The sequence below is a fragment of the Lithobates pipiens genome, unplaced genomic scaffold (genome assembly GCF_037356315.1).
Source record: "Lithobates pipiens isolate NorthernLeopardFrog02 unplaced genomic scaffold, aLitPip1_a1.2 Scaffold_28, whole genome shotgun sequence".
NCBI classification, from domain to species: Eukaryota; Metazoa; Chordata; class Amphibia; order Anura; family Ranidae; genus Lithobates; species Lithobates pipiens.
Genome location: NW_027507789.1, coordinates 186,413,684 through 186,433,098, shown reverse-complemented (window position 1 = coordinate 186,433,098; position 19,415 = coordinate 186,413,684). Strand labels below are relative to the sequence as shown.

Genomic DNA, 19,415 nt, shown 5'->3' with positions numbered 1-19,415 from the left:
TCTTGCACATTATGGTTTCAACCACTCTGGGGTATAAAACATATTCTTTTTATTTGCAGTAAAACATAAAAATAAAAATACTTTTTTGTTTATAGATTACATAGAGAATAAATTTTGCCAAAAGAAAGCCTAGTATGTGCCCCAAACATGTATGTATTTTTTTGTTATGCAATGACAAATTTTTCAAACATGTGAAAAAGATCTCCGGTCCATAAGGGCTGTACAGGTATGAGAGCTGAAGTCTTAATCGCCTTCTTTCCAGCAGCACATACTAACCTTGATGAAGGGAATATGTCTTGCTAAGGAGGGAGGCATTAAAGTACAGGTTTGATTTAAAGGGTAACTCCACTTTCATGGGAAAAAATAATATAGCATATACAATTTTGACACAAGCCACATGTAATATTGTTATTTAAAAAAATTGACCTTTTCTTTTCAAGTTGCAGTGCAGTCATTTTCCTTTAAATGCAATATGGCAACCTGGAGGTGTTCTGTACAAATATATTATACAGCGTACCCCCCCCCCCCCCCCCCCCCCCCCCAGCCATGTCATTTCCTGCAGTTTTGATTGGCTCACTGATTTTTCCAGAAGTCTGCACCAAGATACAAATCAGATTTTGGGCATCCTCTAAAAAAAAAATTTCAGGTTTGGTGAGATGCTACCGACTATGGGACTAGAAAAAAGAAAGTTCAATACCCAGTAGCTTCCATCTCCTAGTTGAATCTGAGCATGCGTGAGTTTTTGGGCGTCGGAATTGCATACACACGATTGGAATTTTCGATAGAAAGTTTTTACGTCGGACAAATTGAGAACATGCTCTCAATTTTTTGCTGGCGGGAATTCGGCCAGCTAAATTCCGATGGAGCATACGCCCAGTCGCATTTTCCGATGAAAAGCTCTCATCGGTCTTTTGCTGGCCAAAATTCTGATCGTGTGTACGCGGCATTACTCTTGAATTACTTTTAAGCCAAACAAATGACAGCTGGCTAAGTTCTCAAAGGTTGTAAGTGGTAGCCTAAGCTTCTGGCTCTTAAGAATTGCCTGTTGGCTCCCAAAGTGTTCAGAAATTTTCCACTACCGTATTTGTGTATCCCATGGAATAATAGTGTCATTCCAGTGGAAGCTCTTATTTAGGAGATAAATATATATAAACAATGGTAGGAATATCTAAAAATATTTTTGTGCTTTATCTGTGCATGCTATCATTTCTAGAATCCCTTTTTTGTGAATAGTTGATAGGATCTTAGGGCATGAATTAGGAAATGTATTTGAGCTTTCATTGTTTTTATTTATGCGCCATTCTGTGGTAATGGTCATACAGTCAGATGTTCTAGTTTGTCTATGAAAGATCATGTGGAGTCACTGATGCATTCAAGCGATAACACTGTGTGTCTTCCTCAGGAGTGGACATATCCTGCTGGCTTTCTGGTTCTCTCGTCAGGAAGGGAAGCTGAACAGGCAGCAGACAATAGAGCTTGGGCACCACATACTGAAAGCACATATCTTCAAGGTACAAAATGCACTAACTGGACACTACCGTGATTAAATCCACAGGCTCTTTATGATGATTTGCTTTTTCTCCTCCTCCTATTACAAAGTCACTCACATTGCAAAACTTCTAACATTATGAGATGGAGCGCTTTTTATCACCAACATTTTTAAGCACACCCTTGCCATTACAAGAGTGGTACATGATTTCCAGATAAAACTAGATAAAACCAAAAATGGTTATACCATCCTTAGTACCATATTGTTTTTTTTTGTTGTGTGTTTTTTTTTTTTTTTTTTTTTTATGTGATAGCATTAATACTTTTGTTTGGTAACCACACTGGTACAGATTATATGAGGTGTGTCCAGAATATAATGAGAATTAAGTTCCTAAACTCGAGAAGGGCTCTGTTAAGAGAGAAGCTGGACAAGGTCACTTGGGGTGGGGGTACCAGGTGTACGTTAGAACACTAATTAGTTGCATTCCAGCCCTGTCAGTGTCGAGACATTCTTTTTTGGGACACCCCGTTCAAGTGCCTTGTATTAAGAAAAACTCAAGCGGGTTTGGAACAGCCGTACACAATACAATTTTGTGTCAAATCAGTTTAAAATCGGGTGAAAGTGCATCTGAAACTTTTTGGAAATGGTGAGGAACGCTTATGGAGAAGCTGTGCTATCATTTGCTCAAGTCTATCGATGGCACAAGGCCTTCAAGGAAGGACAAGAAGGTGTTGAAGATGAACAAGGATCAGGACACCCCTCTTTGTCAAAAAGGTCTGTTCTCAACCATGACCGCCGGCTCACTATCAAAATGATTGCAGTGGAAACGGGAATTACAGAGTCAATTGTTAATGAAATCGTGACTCAGGATTTAAACATGAGAAAAGTGTGTGCAAAACTTGTTCCAAGAACTTGTCACCTGATCAGAAAGAACACCGTCAAGTTGTCTGCCAAGACCCGTTGGCCCGTTTGGAAAGAGAGCCTGATTTTTTATTTATTTTTTGAGTCGAGTAATTACGGGAGATTAATTCTCAAGGTTTGAGTACAATCCCGAAACAAAGTTCAAAATATCACAAACCATTGTCGCCTTGCCCCAAGAGGGCTTGAATGAGCAAATCGTAAGCAAAGCAATGTTCATTGATTTATTATTTTTTTGATTCAGGTGGAATTGTCCATAAGGAATACATACCTACTGGTCAAACCGTGAATCAAAAATGTTACCTGGAAATTCTCAGTCACTTGAGTTGTTTGTTGGTATACGCTCACTAAGTTTTTTGAGTGTGTCCTGAGATCAGCTCAACTTGGATACTTTATCACAACAATGCACCGAGTCAAAGTTCTTTAGCTGTCAGGGAGTTTTTGGCTGAAAAACACATCACGGTGCATTCTCTATCCACCCTAGAGCTTTGACTCCTTGTGACTTTTTCATATTCCCATATATGAAGATGGGTTTGAAAGGACACCATTTTTATAGTATGGATAACGTCCAAAGAGCAACTATGCAGGCTCTGAATGCCATCCCACTTGAAGACTTACAGGGATGCTATGAAGAATAGAAAAATCTCTGGGGTCGTTGTGTACACTCGCAAGGTGCCGACTTTGAAGAAGACGATGTTCAATTGTAATATTTTTCAATAAAATAAAATATTCTCATTACTTTCTGGCTAGCCCACGTAGATCACACTTAGGCTGGGTTCACCCAGATGCAGCTCGCAGCAGGGGGTCTGGTGCGTCCTTGTTCTCCCTTTCAGGGACGAATCGGGGCCGAATTTGTGCCTGAATTAGGCCCTGAAACTGAGCCAAAGAAAAATTGCAAAACGCTCCGGAGCCACCACAGAGATATGTGAACCAGCTCCATCGAGAGCCATTTATAATCGCCTCTCATGCGAATTGGATGCCGGAAAACCTGAATCCAATTTGCACTAGTGTGAACCCAGCCTTAAAGAGATACTGGGGGAGATTTTCTAAAACAGGTGCATGCAGAATCTGGAGCAGCTGTGCATCGTAACCAATCAACTTCTAGGTTTTGTCGAACCCTAATTGAACAAGCTGAAGTTAGAAGCTGATTGGTTACCATGCACAGCTACACCAGTTTTAGTAAATCTCTCCCACTATTTTGGTAGGTCACCAGTCAAAACAAAGAAAGTACAACCTGAACACAATTCCTGAATCCCATGATTACTCCATATAAAAGGTGACTTTAATATAATGTTGTTAGTGTAATAATTGGGCAATAAATGTTTTTAAAGAAAAAGTAGAGAGATTGTTAGGAAGGAAAGAGGCATGGGGGGAGTTCGGTTCAGGGGAAGAATATTTTGGGAGTTATACACGGTTCCCTTTTGTATTAAAACAGATGGTCATATTTCTTTCTTTTTTTTTTTTTGTTTTGTCAGTGAATTTTTCACAGTAAATGTTAGTGACATAATTCTGTATTTATAGGGTCTCAGCAAGAAAGTCGGCGTTTCCTCATCCATCTTGCAAGCCCTGTGGATATCATACAGCACAGATGGCCTCTCCATGGCCCTTGCATCTCTCAGAAATCTCTACACTCCCAACATCAAGGTGGGCCTGAGCTCTGTATACGGATCACATATCTGCAAATATATTACATGCAAAAATTTCAGTTTTTTTTATGGTTTGCTGGAGCAGCTGAAACTGTTTTTAGTTGGTGCAATCTTAAGTTATTTTAGGATTTCTTTGTGTTCCTGCACTGAAATTCCTGTGTAAAAATATTTCTGCGTCCCTTATTAATCTCTGTTGTATTTCTTATTTCTTAGGTGAGCCGTCTCCTGATCACGGGTGGAGCTAATGTTAATTACCGCACAGAGGTGCTGAACAATGCCCCCATCCTGTGTGTTCAGGCCCATCTGGGATACACAGAAATGGTGGCTCTGCTGCTTGAGTTCTCTGTCAATGTGGATGCCAGTTCTGAGAGCGGAATGACCCCTCTAGCGTATGCTGCTGCTTCAGGTCACCTGACTATTGCCATGCTTTTGTGTAAGAGGAAGGCTAAGGTGAGTGTGGACAAGTCTGCTACAAGAGAATAAAAATGGTTTAGCACTGGTTAGGGTCTAAAGGTGGGCCTGCAAGTCATCTAAAATGTAGGTGACACTATTGGCATCACCATAATATCATTTTGTCACCATAACATTTACCCGTTCAAGAAAGGGGAGAGAGCAAAGGGGCGGGACTTTGAGTGAGGCACGTGGTAGCAACAGGATAGTTTGGTGAACCTAATTGGAATTTATTGATTGCCATGAGATACAAACTCTATACATTAGATATAGACATATTGAAGTAATGCAAAGGTAAAACAGTACAACTCAGTCATAACATGAATATCACATAACACAGAAAGCAACAACTTTCCAAAGTGCACCAAAAACAGGATGAGGATAAAATTGTAAAATATGATAATGCCTGCAAAAACTCGGGCCTCTTGGATCCTTGAGTAGGGTATAAGGTTAGCTAATAACCCTGTATAAGTATTGATGAATAACAAAGCGTATGGCAGCTCATTTACCCATTGATCAAATTAATATGTTGCCATTGCAAGCCCTTGGCCTGCACACTGTTTTAAGTCATTACAGAGATAATACGAAGTATTGTGCCTATGTTTGATTATTAATAACTGCAATAATGGGCTTATTTAAAATTCTGCGTATACATAAGCTTGGTGGCTTTGAAATCTTGTCACAGAACGTTTTATTTATCAATACCTGTCCTACAACTGTAATGATGCAGAGAATGTAATTTTGTGCTGCCAGGAGTTAATTAGATGGTATATTTTAGTTTTGTGTGGCTGTATTATGTTCTACATGCCATGCTCACAGCACCCTCCTGCAGGTAGAACCATGGGGGTGATATCTAGGGGCTGCATACAGCACAGACATTCTGTCCTCGCCCCCGCATAACCTGGTGCCTGGGAACCTGCCCAAGCCTGCAGGTTGTTCACTTGACAGTTGACTGACTGCCAGATGACATGGCAACATAAAAAAAAAGAAAATAAGGAAACCGTACAGAATGTAACAAGTATTCGTTGGTTCATGTTCACTAAGCCATTAAAAAAAATCTGATCTCTTCCTCCTCTTATTATTTCCTTCCGTTTGTCTGGGCCTGCAGGTGGATCTCTTGGATAAGAACGGGCAATGTGCCCTTGTCCACGCTGCTCTCCGGGGCCACCTGGAGGTAGTGAAATACCTCATCCAGTGTGACTGGACTATGGCTGGACAGCAGTCGGGAGTCCTAAAGAAGAGCCAGGCCATCCAGCAAGCACTGATTGCAGCCGCCAGCATGGGATACTCAGAGGTAAGAAGATCTAGTATTCAAGAAGAAAGGCAGAGCAAATGTCAGGGGTGGGAGAGGGTCCCCCGGGGTTCATTGTACAAGAAGAATATATTATTACAAAGTGATTAGAAATGAATGTGCCTCACTCCGCGGTTTTTGCTACATGTTAGAACGGACTAACACTATTTTCTTGGCTGTTGTTTTTGTACCCCCTGGAGTATTCCTAACACTAAAATAACAATCAGGTTTGAACAAGACCCACTGTTTGTTGAAGCTGAATATAGAACAAGATTTATCTATATAGCCTCTGATAGAACACCTACGCTCGTTTTTATCTCCCAAATTCTTAATATCTTGATATTCAAGAATCTAAGAATTTTACTGCCAGAGATCTGCGGCGAATCGTTTGGTTTTATCTTTGATTTGTTTTATTATTTTATGTTTCCACACGCTTATTTTCTATTAATGAAATCTGCATTGGAAGATTAGATCTGGTCTCAGTGGTAATGACTTACCTATTCAGAGTGAACGTCTTCCTGGCCTGTGGTGACTGTAGGGATCCTGGCTAAATAGCTTTAGATATAGCAGTCAATATCTCTCTACTTTTTAAACAACCTCAAACAGAACAGTGGTATATCCTGGATACGCCAGTAGCCCACATGAGCAGTGTTCAAATGTTGGTGTAAAGACTATATATATGTTAGGTGCCATGTTAAGAAAAAGGAAGCACCAGATTGTCAGTTGGTAATTTTTTTTGAGACCCAAAAGTTAGCCGTGTGTAAACATTACTGCCTGTGTTTCATCAGATTAGGTGACTGTCAGAATGTGGAAGTGACTTTCCGTCGCCACCATCTTGCTACACCCGGCACTCCTCCTTAACCACTTGAGGACCGCCGTATTGCCATTGTACGTCAGCACAATGGCACAGGCAGGCACAATCACGTACATCTACGTGATTGCCTTCCAGCGGGTGGGGGGTCCGATCGGACCCCCTCCCGCTGTTTACGGCGGTCCGATTCGGTCCAGGAGCGCTCCGTGATGAGGGGATGGCCGTTGGTTTTCGGCCACCCCCTCTGGATCGCTCCTGGCCAATGAGAAGCTTCCTCCCCTGTGTATTGTTTACACAGGAAGGAGGAAGTGATGTCATTCTCCTCGGGGCGGTCTTTTTGACCGGACTACGAGGAGAAGAGTAAAAGTAAGTGTGCACCAACACTACACTGACATGTAGGTACACACAGGCACACAAACCCCCCCCGATCGCCCCCTCGCCCCCCCTCCCCCCCCAGTCACAGTGTCACTGATTGCATTGATCATTTCTTTACTGATCAATGCATTCAGTGTCAGTTGTGACAGTAAAAACTGTCAGGACAGTTAGTGTTAGGTCCAGGGTAGCCCCCTATCACCCCCCAATAAAGATTTAACCCCCTGATTGCCCCTAGAGTTAACCCTTTCACCCCCTTTTGCCAGTGTCACTAAGCGATCATTTTTCTGATCGCTGCATGTGTCGCTAGTGTCGCTAGGTAGCTAGTTATTTTTTTAGGTTCACCGCCAGGTTTTTATATCGCTAGGTACCCCGATATACTACCCAATAATGGTTTTAACCCCCTGATTGCCGCTAGTTAACCCTTTCACCCCCTTTTGCCAGTGTCACTAAGCGATCGTTTTTCTGATCGCTGCATTAGTGTCGCTACAGTGGCTAGGTAGCTAGTTATTTTTTTAGGTTCACCGCCAGGTTTTTATAGCGCTAGGTACCCCGATATACTACCCAATAATGGTTTTAACCCCCTGATTTCCGCTAGTTAACCCTTTCACCCCCTTTTGCCAGTGTCACTAAGCGATAATTTTTCTGAACGCTGCATCAGTGTCGCTAGTGTCGCTAGGTAGCTAGTTATTTTTTTAGGTTCACCGCCAGGTTTTTATAGCGCTAGGTACCCCGATATACTACCCAATAATGGTTTTAACCCCCTGATTGCTGCTAGTTAACCCTTTCACCCCCTTTCACCAGCGATCACAGTATAAGTGTCACTGGTGACGCTGGTTAGCCAGTTAGTTATTTAGGTTCCCCGTCAGGTTTTTATATAGCGCCAGGGACCCCCATATACTACCTAATAAAAATTTGAACCCCCTGATTGCCCCTAGTTAACCCTTTCACCACTGATCACCGTATAAGTGTTACGGGTGACTCTGGTTAGTTTGTTTTTTATAGCATTTTATATTCAAATCCGGAAGGCAGTGCTTGGTTTTCGGGGTCCCGTACGTGGCTAGGCTCCCAAAAAGTCCCCCACATGTGGTATCCCCGTACTCGGGAGAAGCAGCAGAATTTATTTTGGGGTGTAATTTGACTTCTGCCCATAGCATGTGTGAGCAATATATCATTTAGTGACAACTTTGTGCAAAAAAAAAAAAGTTTGTAATATTCCCACAACTTTTGGCAAAATATAAAATATTCCATGGACTCAACATGCCTCTCAGTAAATAGCTTGGGGTGTCTACTTTCCAAAATGGGGTCATTTGGGGGGGTTTTGTGCTATTTTGGCATTTTATGGCCTTCGAAACTGTGATAGGTAGTGAGGAGTTAAATCAAAAATTTGCACCCTTAGAAATCCTGAAGGTGGTGATTGGTTTTCGGGGTGCCGTGCGCGACTAGACTCCCAAAAAGTCCCACACATGTGGTATCCCCGTACTCGGGAGAAGCAGCAGAATGTATTTTGGGGTGTCATTTCACATATGCCCATAGCATGTGTGAGCAATATATCATTTAGTGACAACTTGGTGCAAAAAAAAAAAAGTTTGTAATATTCCCGCAACTTGTGGCAAAATATAAAATATTCCATGGACTCAACATGCCTCTCAGTAAATAGCTTGGGGTGTCTACTTTCCAAAATGGGGTCATTTTGGGGGGTTTTGTGCTATTTTGGCATTTTATGGCCTTCGAAACTGTGATAGGTAGTGAGGAGTTAAATCAAAAATTTGCACCCTTAGAAATCCTGAAGGTGGTGATTGGTTTTCGGGGTGCCGTGCGCGACTAGACTCCCAAAAAGTCCCACACACGTGGTATCGCCATACTCGGGAGAAGTAGCGGAATATATTTTGGGGTGCAATTCCACATATAACCATGGCATGTGTGAGCAATATATCATTTAGTGACAACTTTTTGTAAAAAAATTTTTTTTTTTTTTTTTTTTGTCATTATTCAATCCCTTAGGACAAAAAAAATAAATATTCAATGGGCTCAACATACCCATCAGCAATTTCCTTGGGGTGTCTACTTTCCAAAATGGGGTCATTTGGGGGGGATTTGTACTGCCCTGCCATTTTAGCACCTCAAGAAATGAGATCGGCAGTCATAAATTAAAAGCTGTGTAAATTCCAGAAAATGTACTCTAGTTTGTAGACGCTATAACTTTTGCGCAAACCAAAAAATATACGCTTATTGACATTTTTTTTACTAAAGACATGTGGCTGAATAAATTTTGCCCTCAATGTATGACTAAAATTTAGTTTATTCGATTTTTCTTATAACAAAAAGAAGAAAATATCTTTTTTTTTCAAAATTTTCGCTCTTTTTCCATTTTTATCGCAAAAAAAAAAAATCGCAGAGGCAATCAAATACCATCAAAAGAAAGCTCTATTTGTGGGAAGAAAAGGACGCAAATTTCGTTTGGGTGCAATATTGCATGACCGCGCAATTACCAGTTAAAGCAGCGCAGTGCGAAATTGCAAAAAGACCTCTGGTCCTTAAGGTGTTTATTGGTCCGGAGCTGAAGTGGATAATAAGGATACACTGAGAAGGGGGAAAGCAGACATTTTGTTACACCCACTGGAAGACTTGTATTTTACATTTATTTTTAACAGTAAACTGAGTTTATATAGTGAAATACAGTACTTAGAGCTCCCTCTGACTGGAGATTTAGAAATTTAAAAGCAGCGGTGAGCCTGCAGATCTCACAGGTTTGCTAATCTGACAGAAGTTCGCTGCTTTAAAAATTCAATATCTAAACGTTAATACAGAGTTCTAAGTACAGTATTTCAGTATATAAACTTACTTTACTGTTAAACATAAATGCAAAACTCCGGTGGGTGTAACAAGATGTCCGCTTTCCCCCTTCTCAGTGTATCCTTATTATGGAGGAGTGCCGGGTGTAGCAAGATGGCGGTGACGGAACGTCATTTCCGCTACACATTCTGATGGGTCGCCAAATCTGATAAAACACCTGCTCTGCCAAACTGTTTTTAATACCATGTGCCTGTGTCAATGGGATTTTGTTCACGTCGTTCCCCTAGAAGTCTATAGATGAGCAAAATATGTTTGAGGGCTCATTCAAACCAGAACGCAGAGTGAGAAACCCACGCTCTGTGTGCGTTTCCTGCATGTGTTTAAAACGCACTGGATGTGCACCTCAAACACAGATCGCAAAGCGGTGCATTTACCTGCTCAAGATTGCATGGTATCGCAGTACTATGTTATCTGGTGCAGTGCGTTTTTTGAAAAGTAGTGCGTGTCTAACAACATTTTGTGGCATCAACCACACTGTTTAGAGTTCTTAATATATTCTGTAGCTAACGCTGTTGTTTTTGTGATTGCAAACAACACATTTCTACTTTTGGAAGTAAGTAACGTACCTTAGATCTCGTTATGGTACCTTCCTTTTGCTTTCTCTAATAAACATATTTGTAAAAGAAAAGTAGTACATGAACAACTTTTGGTGTGATTTCAGCCCATTCCAATAAATGGCCTGAAAAACTCTCACCGTGCAGAATTGCACAGGAATGCAGACCAACGGCAGTCAACGGCAGGTCATAAAGAGGTCAACTGCACCGGTCAATGAATTCTCAATGATTTCAGATGTCTCAAACTGATTTCAAACTAATGCCACTGACACAAGCCCAAAGCCTGTCAATACAAGCTTTGTGTGAAAATGACTGCACTCAATTCTTATTTCACAGCTCTATACTGAACACTTTTTCTGATCCTTAGTCAGGTGTGTGCATTGTTCCATAAACATTCAGAAAGTGGTGTGCAAGAGGCCTACAGAAGAAATCTCATTATGGTTTCTATGGCTGTCCCAGTGTGGGTATAGCACTTATCCCATGCTTTGAGGTGTAGCACAAGTAGAGATTCAACATGACCCCCCATCTCTGACAACACTATCTAAAAGAGACAGATGCTTTCATTGTTGGCTCTTGTCTCCCCCTCTCTGCGTTTTTTATGAGACAAATGTGATCACATGAATGAAGGGGGTAAGGGATACACCATTGTAGGAATGCCCGGGGAAAGCTCTGCCTGTGCTATTGACATGTGCTCAGTCTGTGTAGGTGCAGGCAAAAGGTTTGGGGAGACAGAACAAGGCTCCACTTTCTAATGCACTATACAGATTGTGGCTAATTAGTAAGTTTGCTTTGTTTAAGTTTTTAGTACAGCGAATGGCCAGGGGTGTAACTATAGGGGGTGCAGCAGTCGCGACCGCAACCAGGCCCTGTGATGCAGGGGGCCCATGCAGCCCCCTCTACATATGGCCAGCAGCAGCATAGGCAGCTAGGGGTACCAGTGCACCATGCACACGGGTGGCTGGAGGTGGAGGGTGACTAGCAGAGCTCCATGCTCGACTATCGCACTGGCTGCTCTTTAGTTGTGCATTCCCCGCATGACCTGTGTCCTCAGCCGGCTCCTCAGAGTACCCCTCTCCTGCTCCATGCATTGCCGCTCAGTCCGATGTCTGTTCTGCCCGGCCAGAGTCCCGCCCCCCCTCCCCCGAGTCCGGCCTCCTCTCCCCCGAGTCCGGCCCACACTGCACTGCATACTTCTCCCGGGTAAACAAACTTTAAGCACACAGATGCAGTGCAGCCCTATGAGAGCCGGCTCCCCGGAGGACACCTGCAGGCTTGTCTGCCAGCCCCCCTCCTCCCCCGTCATACACAGATGATGAAAGGTCTTTCTGGGAGATATGCTGATCGCCCATCCAGCACACTGGATGGAGCCCAGGCCAACATGGATGAGTGCGCGGCCTACAGCTTGGTCATGGTGAGTGAGAGAACCCCATCCCCCACACACCATTACATACCCCCTCCATCTCCCCCTGGGGACAGGGACCCCTTCTTACGTGGGGACCGGGACCCCTTCTCACCATGGGGCAGTAACTTCATCTGCCCTGGAGAAAAGGACCTCATCTCTTCTGGGGACGGGGACCCCATCCTGCCTAGGGACAGTCCCCCAATGGGGCACCTAAAAATAAAAAATAAATAATAATAAAAAACTACCAGTGGTGGAACTACAGGGCTCACAAAGGTCATACCTGTGACCATGCCCTGGAGTTCCACTGCCAGACTCTGAGGGAAGGGCCCTGGCTGGGGTTCAGGGGGGCCCTTCATGGTTTCTTGCATCGGGGCCCTGAAGGTTCTAGTTACGCCACTGCGAATGGCCTTTCAATATTATTACAAGTAGTAGTGGCAGCTGTGCTCTTAAGGGTAACGCCCACAAATTTGGCTCCTGTGAGGGGAAGAGCAGAGAGGGAAGAAACAAAGCTAGAAAATGATTGCAGTCGATACAAGGTCTTTATACATTGCTCTGCCTGTAATTACTTTTAAAGGTATCATGAGAGTTGTTCTTTAATCTCCTGAAATGTTTTCTCATCCCATTTTTTTTTTTTTTAATTGAGTTCTCCTATACATAAAATAAGTTATGATGTATTGTGGGCACAATGGCCCTTTTATGCCCTGTACACACGGTCAGAAATTCAGACGGAAAAGGTCAGATCGGATTATGTTGTCGGCTCTATCGGACTTTTTCAATCGGAAATTCAGACGGAAAAAGTTTGAGAGCTGGATCTAAAATTTTCCGACAACAAAATCCGATCAGACTTTTTCCGATCGTTTGTAGAGAATTCCGACGGACAAAGTGCCACACATGCTCAGAATAAATTACGAGACGAAAGCTATTGGCTACTGGCCTTTACGTAGTCCCGTCGTACGCAACGGACGTCACCTCGTTCCGAACGATCGGATTATCCGACAACTTTTTCCGATCGTGGGTATGCAATACAAGTTTTGGCCAAAATCCATTTGAAAAAATCCGACGGATTTTGTGGTCGGAATGTCCGACAGTGTGTACAGGGCATATGTTGTAATATTTGGAGTGGTGAGTCACTGAACTCCCGGCTGCATACGTTTTTTTTGTTTAGCACAGCAGCCAGTGGGGTTGATTTACTAAAGGCAAACCCACTCTGCACTACAAGTGCACTTGGAAGTGCAGTTGCTGTAAATTTGAGGGGTAGATCTGAAATGAGGGGAAGCTCTGCTGATTTTCTCATCCAATCATGTACAAGCTAAAATGTTGTTTTTTATTTTCCATGCATGTCCCCCTCAGATCTATAGCGACTGCACCTCCAAGTGCACTTGTTGTGCAATGTTAATTTACCTTCGTAAATAACCCCCAATGTGTTTTAGGGGTGGATTTTTCCCTTTGCTGAAGAAGTTTCACTCATGTCCTTTCTTACATTTCAGTATGGGAAATAATTTGGTAAAACAAATTGGGGAAAGCACACCTCATGACGTAGATCCAGTTTTTTGAGTTAGTTTGATTTTTGATGCTATTTAACATCTGTCTTTTTTATTTTTTCAGATTGTTTCTTACCTCCTGGACTTACCAGAAAAGGATGAAGAAGAGGAAGAGAGAGCTCAGATCAACAGCTTTGATAGTCTGTGGGGGGAGACGGGTGAGTGATGAGGCTGGGTGCTCTTTAGGGAGTTTTATTGGAGCTGAAATATAACGTTGTCTACACTTCAGTGTAATGTATTTACGTCAGTCATTGTTATATCATTTGTTTTCTGTCCATTTTTCTCTTATTATTTATTTCTCTAATCTATACTTCTTTTTTTTTTTTATACATACCTGTTCTTACAATCGACCTCTTGTCACAGCTCTTACAGCTGCTGCAGGCCGTGGAAAGCTGGAGGTTTGCCGCCTATTGTTAGAACAAGGGGCTGCCGTATCCCAACCTAACCGGAGAGGTGTTGTTCCAATATTTAGTGCCGTCCGACAGGGACATTGGCAGGTAATAATGCAGATGGTCACTTTGTCTTTCATTGCTAAATAATTGTTGGATACAAAGACTGACCAGTTCTTTCTTTTACAGATTGTTGATTTGCTGCTTACACATGGTGCAGATGTCAGCATGGCAGACAAGCAGGGCCGTACTCCATTAATGACCGCTGCTTCAGAAGGACATGTTGCCACTGTGGATTTTCTGCTGGCACAAGGTTAGTAAAGCAATGTGGTTGTAGTGGAGCTGTCCCAGGGCTGCAGATTTGCTGGGGATTAGGAGTTGCATGTTAACGCATATGTAAAGCTTTATAAGGAACTTTTCTTATTGGCTGCCCTTTGGTCTGTAAAATATACCATTGAAAGTGTTATATCTGTTCAATAAATTGGAAAAATTCCTGTCAAGTCTGCCAGAAATCCAATAAGCTTCTAACCTTCTTTAGTGAGCTGACGTTGCTGAACTGAAATCGCAAACAATGCTGTGCTTCCTGTGTTACATAGATGAGGAGGTGTTTTATAGTCCTAACACGCTTCCTGATCTAGCTAGGGTTGCCTCCTTTTTCTTCAAGTCAAACCCGAACACTTTAGCAGCACACAGCATTTTTTTTCTGCAGTATTATACACTGATCAACCAAAACATACGACCACCCACCTAACATTGATCCATCATGGCATGGACTCCACTAGACCTTTGAAGGTATCTGGCAGCAAGTCAGCAGCAGATTGTGTACTTATGTCCTTATTTAAGGGTGAAAAAATGCACTGGAACGCATCAAAAACACGCACGCAGAAAAGCATCTGTAACGCATCCTGACTGTGTTTCTATGGTGTGAACTGACCCTATATAAGGACATGTGTGTTACACTTCGTTTTTGGGGCGTGTTACAGCGTTTCGGTACAGTCCAGTGCAGGAAAAATGCAACATGTTCTACTTTCTTTTTCTGGAACTGCAAGCACTGGTGTGAAGTATGCCACTGAAAACCATATAACCTACTTTCAATGCGTTTTTGATGAAGAAAAAAAACGCACTGGGCTGCATGTGGTGTGAACTGGCCCTAATATAATGTAGTTTAATAATTTCCGATAGCAGTAAACAAAGTTTAGGACATTCTATTTGCTTCAGATTGTTTTTGAATGTTTGTCATGTTACCTCCCCAAATATAATATCTTTTAATATTAAACATGATGATTAAATATAGATCAAAAGACAGGAGAGGGAATAGGGATTTTAACGGTGCAATTAACAATAAATAATAAACATAGTTGAATGGAATACAAAATGTATAATACAAATATTTATTGAATTTCAAGTTAAAATCTGTGGCAGATTATGCTTAAAAAATACAGGACAATACAGTGCAGTGGTTGTTCTTATTAGACACACATAATCCCGACATGTTTCGCAATAGGTTGCTTCTTCAGGGGATGTGTGAATATTACAACGAAATCTAAACCAAAAAACAAAATAATATGGTAACAGAATATATCACAAAGTTGTATCAAAAGATTAATAGATATGAGTGCAAGCATGAGAGAAAAAAAGGAAAAAAAAAAAAAAACACATGCACCCACCTTCGACCACTACGTAGATGATAAAGTAGGAAAATTGTCCACCTCAGGGGTTAACCACAACCATGCTGATTCGCAGGGGGCTAAAAAACCAGCCCAAAATAACTGATAAGAGAAAGTATACAATGAAAGGTAGAATTTTTTAGGGATTTAAAATAATTAAATAAATATTGAGTAAATGAATAAATAAATATAGAGGTTGCTAGAATAAGTCAACCTAAAGGGGTAAATACCCTCTTGAAAGACATAGTAGGGAAGTATTTTTATTTCAATATGTTACTTACATGAATTGAATAATTGTAAAAATATGGGCGAGCGTTAGAGATTCAGCATTTAAGAAGACGCACTTCCAACAAAGTACCAACTGAGCAACAGATCAAGAAAAAGACAGAGAGGAAAAATTAGAATAAATGGGTAAATGAAATATATAGGTATACACATACATACACATAAAAATGCATGTACACGTATATATATGTATACACACACATAAACACACAGACGCATAAGCACACACTGGGAATTAAGAGTGACACCCCAAAGCATAGGGTTTTAAGCAAATGAATAAATGCGGGGGTAATAGGAACCATAACAGTAACCCAAGTATATAGAGTCTGCATGACAAGACCTCAACCGAAGGGAGGGAAAAGTTAAAAGTGCATATAGGAAGAAAGCAAATTTGCTATGCAGAGCGGTGAAAAATCAGTGAAGAAAGAAAACAGATTCAGGCAATAGAGAATATCGGCTATGATAATGTAAGAGAAATGTAACAATTGACTTACTGAAAGGAGCGGGGTCTGGAGAATCAAGCGTCACCCTTGGCTGCAGCTAGCAAGGAATGACAGTGTCACGCTGGCTTTTTATAAGCCCTGCCATCAAGCCGGCGTCTTACGTAGCCGGCCGGATGCGGACAAAAGGAGCGCTAGTGCGCATGCTCGCCAGTAGGACGAGACTAGGCAGGCCTACAAATCCCATAGTGCCTCAGGCTGGCGGCCGGGGAAAAAAGGGGACGGACAGTGCCTTAGTCGCAACCCTCCATGGGGTGGCGGCATGCAAGAACGTAACCACCTATCCACCCGTCCGCTCAGACATAGAGGGACAGAGAGACGATGGAAAAAGCTGGAAGGGGAGGGATGACCAAAATGTGGCCAATCTCTCCGACCGACCGGAAGGGAGCATCGCAGCACTGAAAAGGGGCAGCGGCACTCAAGGCGCCTATGCCCCCGGGCGTCCGTGCGAACAGCATTGATGGAGAAACCAGAGAGGTGAACGGTCGCGGCGGGAAGAAAAAAGTGGGGAAAAAAGAAAATCATAATTAAAGATCATAAATTATAAATGAATAAAATAAATAGATAGAAAGGAGGATTTTTTTTCTCTGAAACTGCACATCATAATATTGCAGACAGTGGTATAATATTATATTATTGTTGTCACAGTTATTACAAACAAATCAATACATACATATTACAAATTATACAGTAATACAATTAATAATAAAAAAAAAAAAAAAAAAACACACATTCCCCTCTTAGAAGGGGCGGTCACCAAAATTAGAGGAGCGGGACAGAGATTCACAAAAACGGTTTAAAACTTAGGTTTTCATTAAAGCCAGGCGGAATTGTGGCCCTTAAATTAAAGATCCATTCAGCTTCATGCTGAAGTAGGATATTATCCACACTACCCCCTCTCGAATCTAGAGGAATATGCTCTAGTGCGGAGAAAGTAATGAATTTGGGATTGAAGGCATGGAAGAGGCCAACATGCCGACTGATGGCCGTCTCCATTCTCTTTTTAATAATGGGTTTAATATGATCCTTGATTCTAATGCAGAATTGTCGCTTTGTTTTGCCTACATAAAATCCGCCACAGAGGCAACGGGCAAGATAAATAATGCCCTGTGTTTAGCATGTGACTCGATGTCTAATAGAGTGCCATCTGCCATTTGGCAGTTTAAATTTTGTATGTGAGTTAACATAGCAACAAACGTCACAATTCCCACATGGGAAGGTGCCATTGACTTCTTTTCTAACATTCAGATTTATTTGTTCAAAATGACTGTGCACTAGTTTATCTTTGAGAGAGAGAACTCTCTTAAAGGTGACTTCGGGGAAGTCTTTGATATATTTCTTGGTAGTGGGGTCAGCTAAAAGAAGTGGCCAAAACTTATGTAGAATTTCCTTAAACTTATGATGCTTTAACCACTAAAATTGTTCCAATGATGATTAAATAGATTTAATTTTTTCATATGCTTGATCTGAATGTGTACATACAAATTTTACTTTGCTGTGTAGGAATTTGTATACAAATGTTCCACAACACCTAGTAGTAATTAACTTGATTTTAGATGTACATACAGAATTTCCTTCTTTTAAGGTCAAAGGCTAAAAAATATAACTTTTTCAAAAATAGTTTTTATCTGCTAATTAGTAAATCCAGTACAACATATTAGAATTTTGCTTTGTGCCAGCAGGTGGCGTTTTAGGCTCCTGTTAAATGTTCTGTTTGCTTCTTTACTGAAACAAGCCTGTTACTTTAAACAGCCCAATGCCTCATCAGCAGTGACTTGTCCCTTATCAGGGATGTTTTAATCAAACAAATTGTACATCAAAGAAATTCGCTCTCTTGTGCCATCCTCTTAGATAACCAGTAGTGGTCTGGGAATAGTTTGTCATGTAGTAAATATATATTCATATCTCTCCAAACTTTAAACTTCCCTCTAAACAAGGTTTTAAAGTCTGATGGTGACCTTCTCAAGCTTTGTAGAAGGCCGAAGCAATAATTTTAGATTCCTTTTGTAATACGATTTATTACTCCTTTTAGGAGCTTCCATAGGCCTCATGGATAAGGAGGGTCTGACAGCTTTAAGCTGGGCCTGTCTGAAGGGACACCTTCCTGTGGTGAGATCACTGGTGGAAAATGGAGCAGCCACTGACCATGCTGATAAGAACGGACGTACGCCCCTGGATCTCGCAGCCTTCTATGGGGATGCTGATGTGGTGAGTAATCCATGTGATATAATCATTTCTTCCCTCTGTTCCCAACTATTAGTTAAATCTGACACAGATAAACCAACCGACGCTCAGAAATGGGAAGAGGTCATGGAACACACCATGGATATTGCAGAACGGTCGAAAATCTGGTTGACAACCAAGTAATTTTCCCCTAATATTATAGCGATGGAAACCAACTATAAAGTATTAACCCGCTGGTACCTTGTACCAGCTAGGATAGCTACATATATTCCTACCTACTCTGCTCTGTTTCCGAGGTTGTACAATTCTCTGCTCTATGTTTCCGAGGTTGTACAATTCTCTGCACTATGTTTCCGAGGTTGTACAATTCTCTGCTCTGTTTCCGAGGTTGTACAATTTTGGGTACGCACAGACATACTGGAAAGAAATCTTTACATACGCCTCCAAAATGTTTCTAGTACCCTTACAACCTAACCCCGTCACGGCACTGCTCAACCTCAAACCAGATAGTCTGACACACGCTCAATTCAAACTCTTTATTTATCTCCTTACAGCAGCTAAACAAACAATGGCAAAAGCTTGGAAAACTCCTTCATTGGCATTGAACAATGCCATGATTCACTCTAAAATGGTGGCTATTGAACATAACCAAGTTCCCAAATGTCATAAAATACGGCAGCCTTAGATTAAACATTACCTATCGTCATCTTTTAATGTCTCAGTCCTAATGCCATGGTAGTTGATTTGAAATTACATTGACCATACTATACCTCACTGTGACTCTTGGATCAACCTGATGGACCCCTCTCTGCTCTTCACTTTGCTTCTTTCTATTCATTCTTTCAATCTCTCTTACGATTTTGAACATTTTAGTGACCATCTTCTAACAGTTTGATGACAATACATCACATCTTGTTTAACTGTCTATCTATTGTTTTGTACTCTTACCAAATTACTTAATCCTGAACAACATTATATTTGCCATTATACATTATATAATATATCTGCATTGTATATTTAATTGTACTAAATAAAATATTTTTTGACAAGAAAAAAAAAA

At 41.4% G+C, this 19,415-nt stretch overlaps 1 protein-coding gene across 8 annotated transcripts in view; it reads left to right on the top strand.

Annotated features, from left to right (window-relative positions):
- Positions 1 to 19,415, top strand: part of TANC2 (tetratricopeptide repeat, ankyrin repeat and coiled-coil containing 2) — a 703,225-nt gene that overhangs the window by 666,803 nt on the left and 17,007 nt on the right. For all 8 annotated transcript variants that reach the window (XM_077460125.1, XM_077460129.1, XM_077460128.1 and 5 more), the window contains 8 exons: positions 1,403 to 1,511; positions 3,929 to 4,051; positions 4,267 to 4,503; positions 5,612 to 5,797; positions 13,395 to 13,488; positions 13,694 to 13,827; positions 13,909 to 14,032; positions 18,204 to 18,379. In XM_077460125.1, the coding sequence (XP_077316251.1) occupies positions 1,403 to 1,511; positions 3,929 to 4,051; positions 4,267 to 4,503; positions 5,612 to 5,797; positions 13,395 to 13,488; positions 13,694 to 13,827; positions 13,909 to 14,032; positions 18,204 to 18,379 (1,183 nt within the window). The remainder of the gene's footprint in view (positions 1 to 1,402; positions 1,512 to 3,928; positions 4,052 to 4,266; positions 4,504 to 5,611; positions 5,798 to 13,394; positions 13,489 to 13,693; positions 13,828 to 13,908; positions 14,033 to 18,203; positions 18,380 to 19,415) is intronic.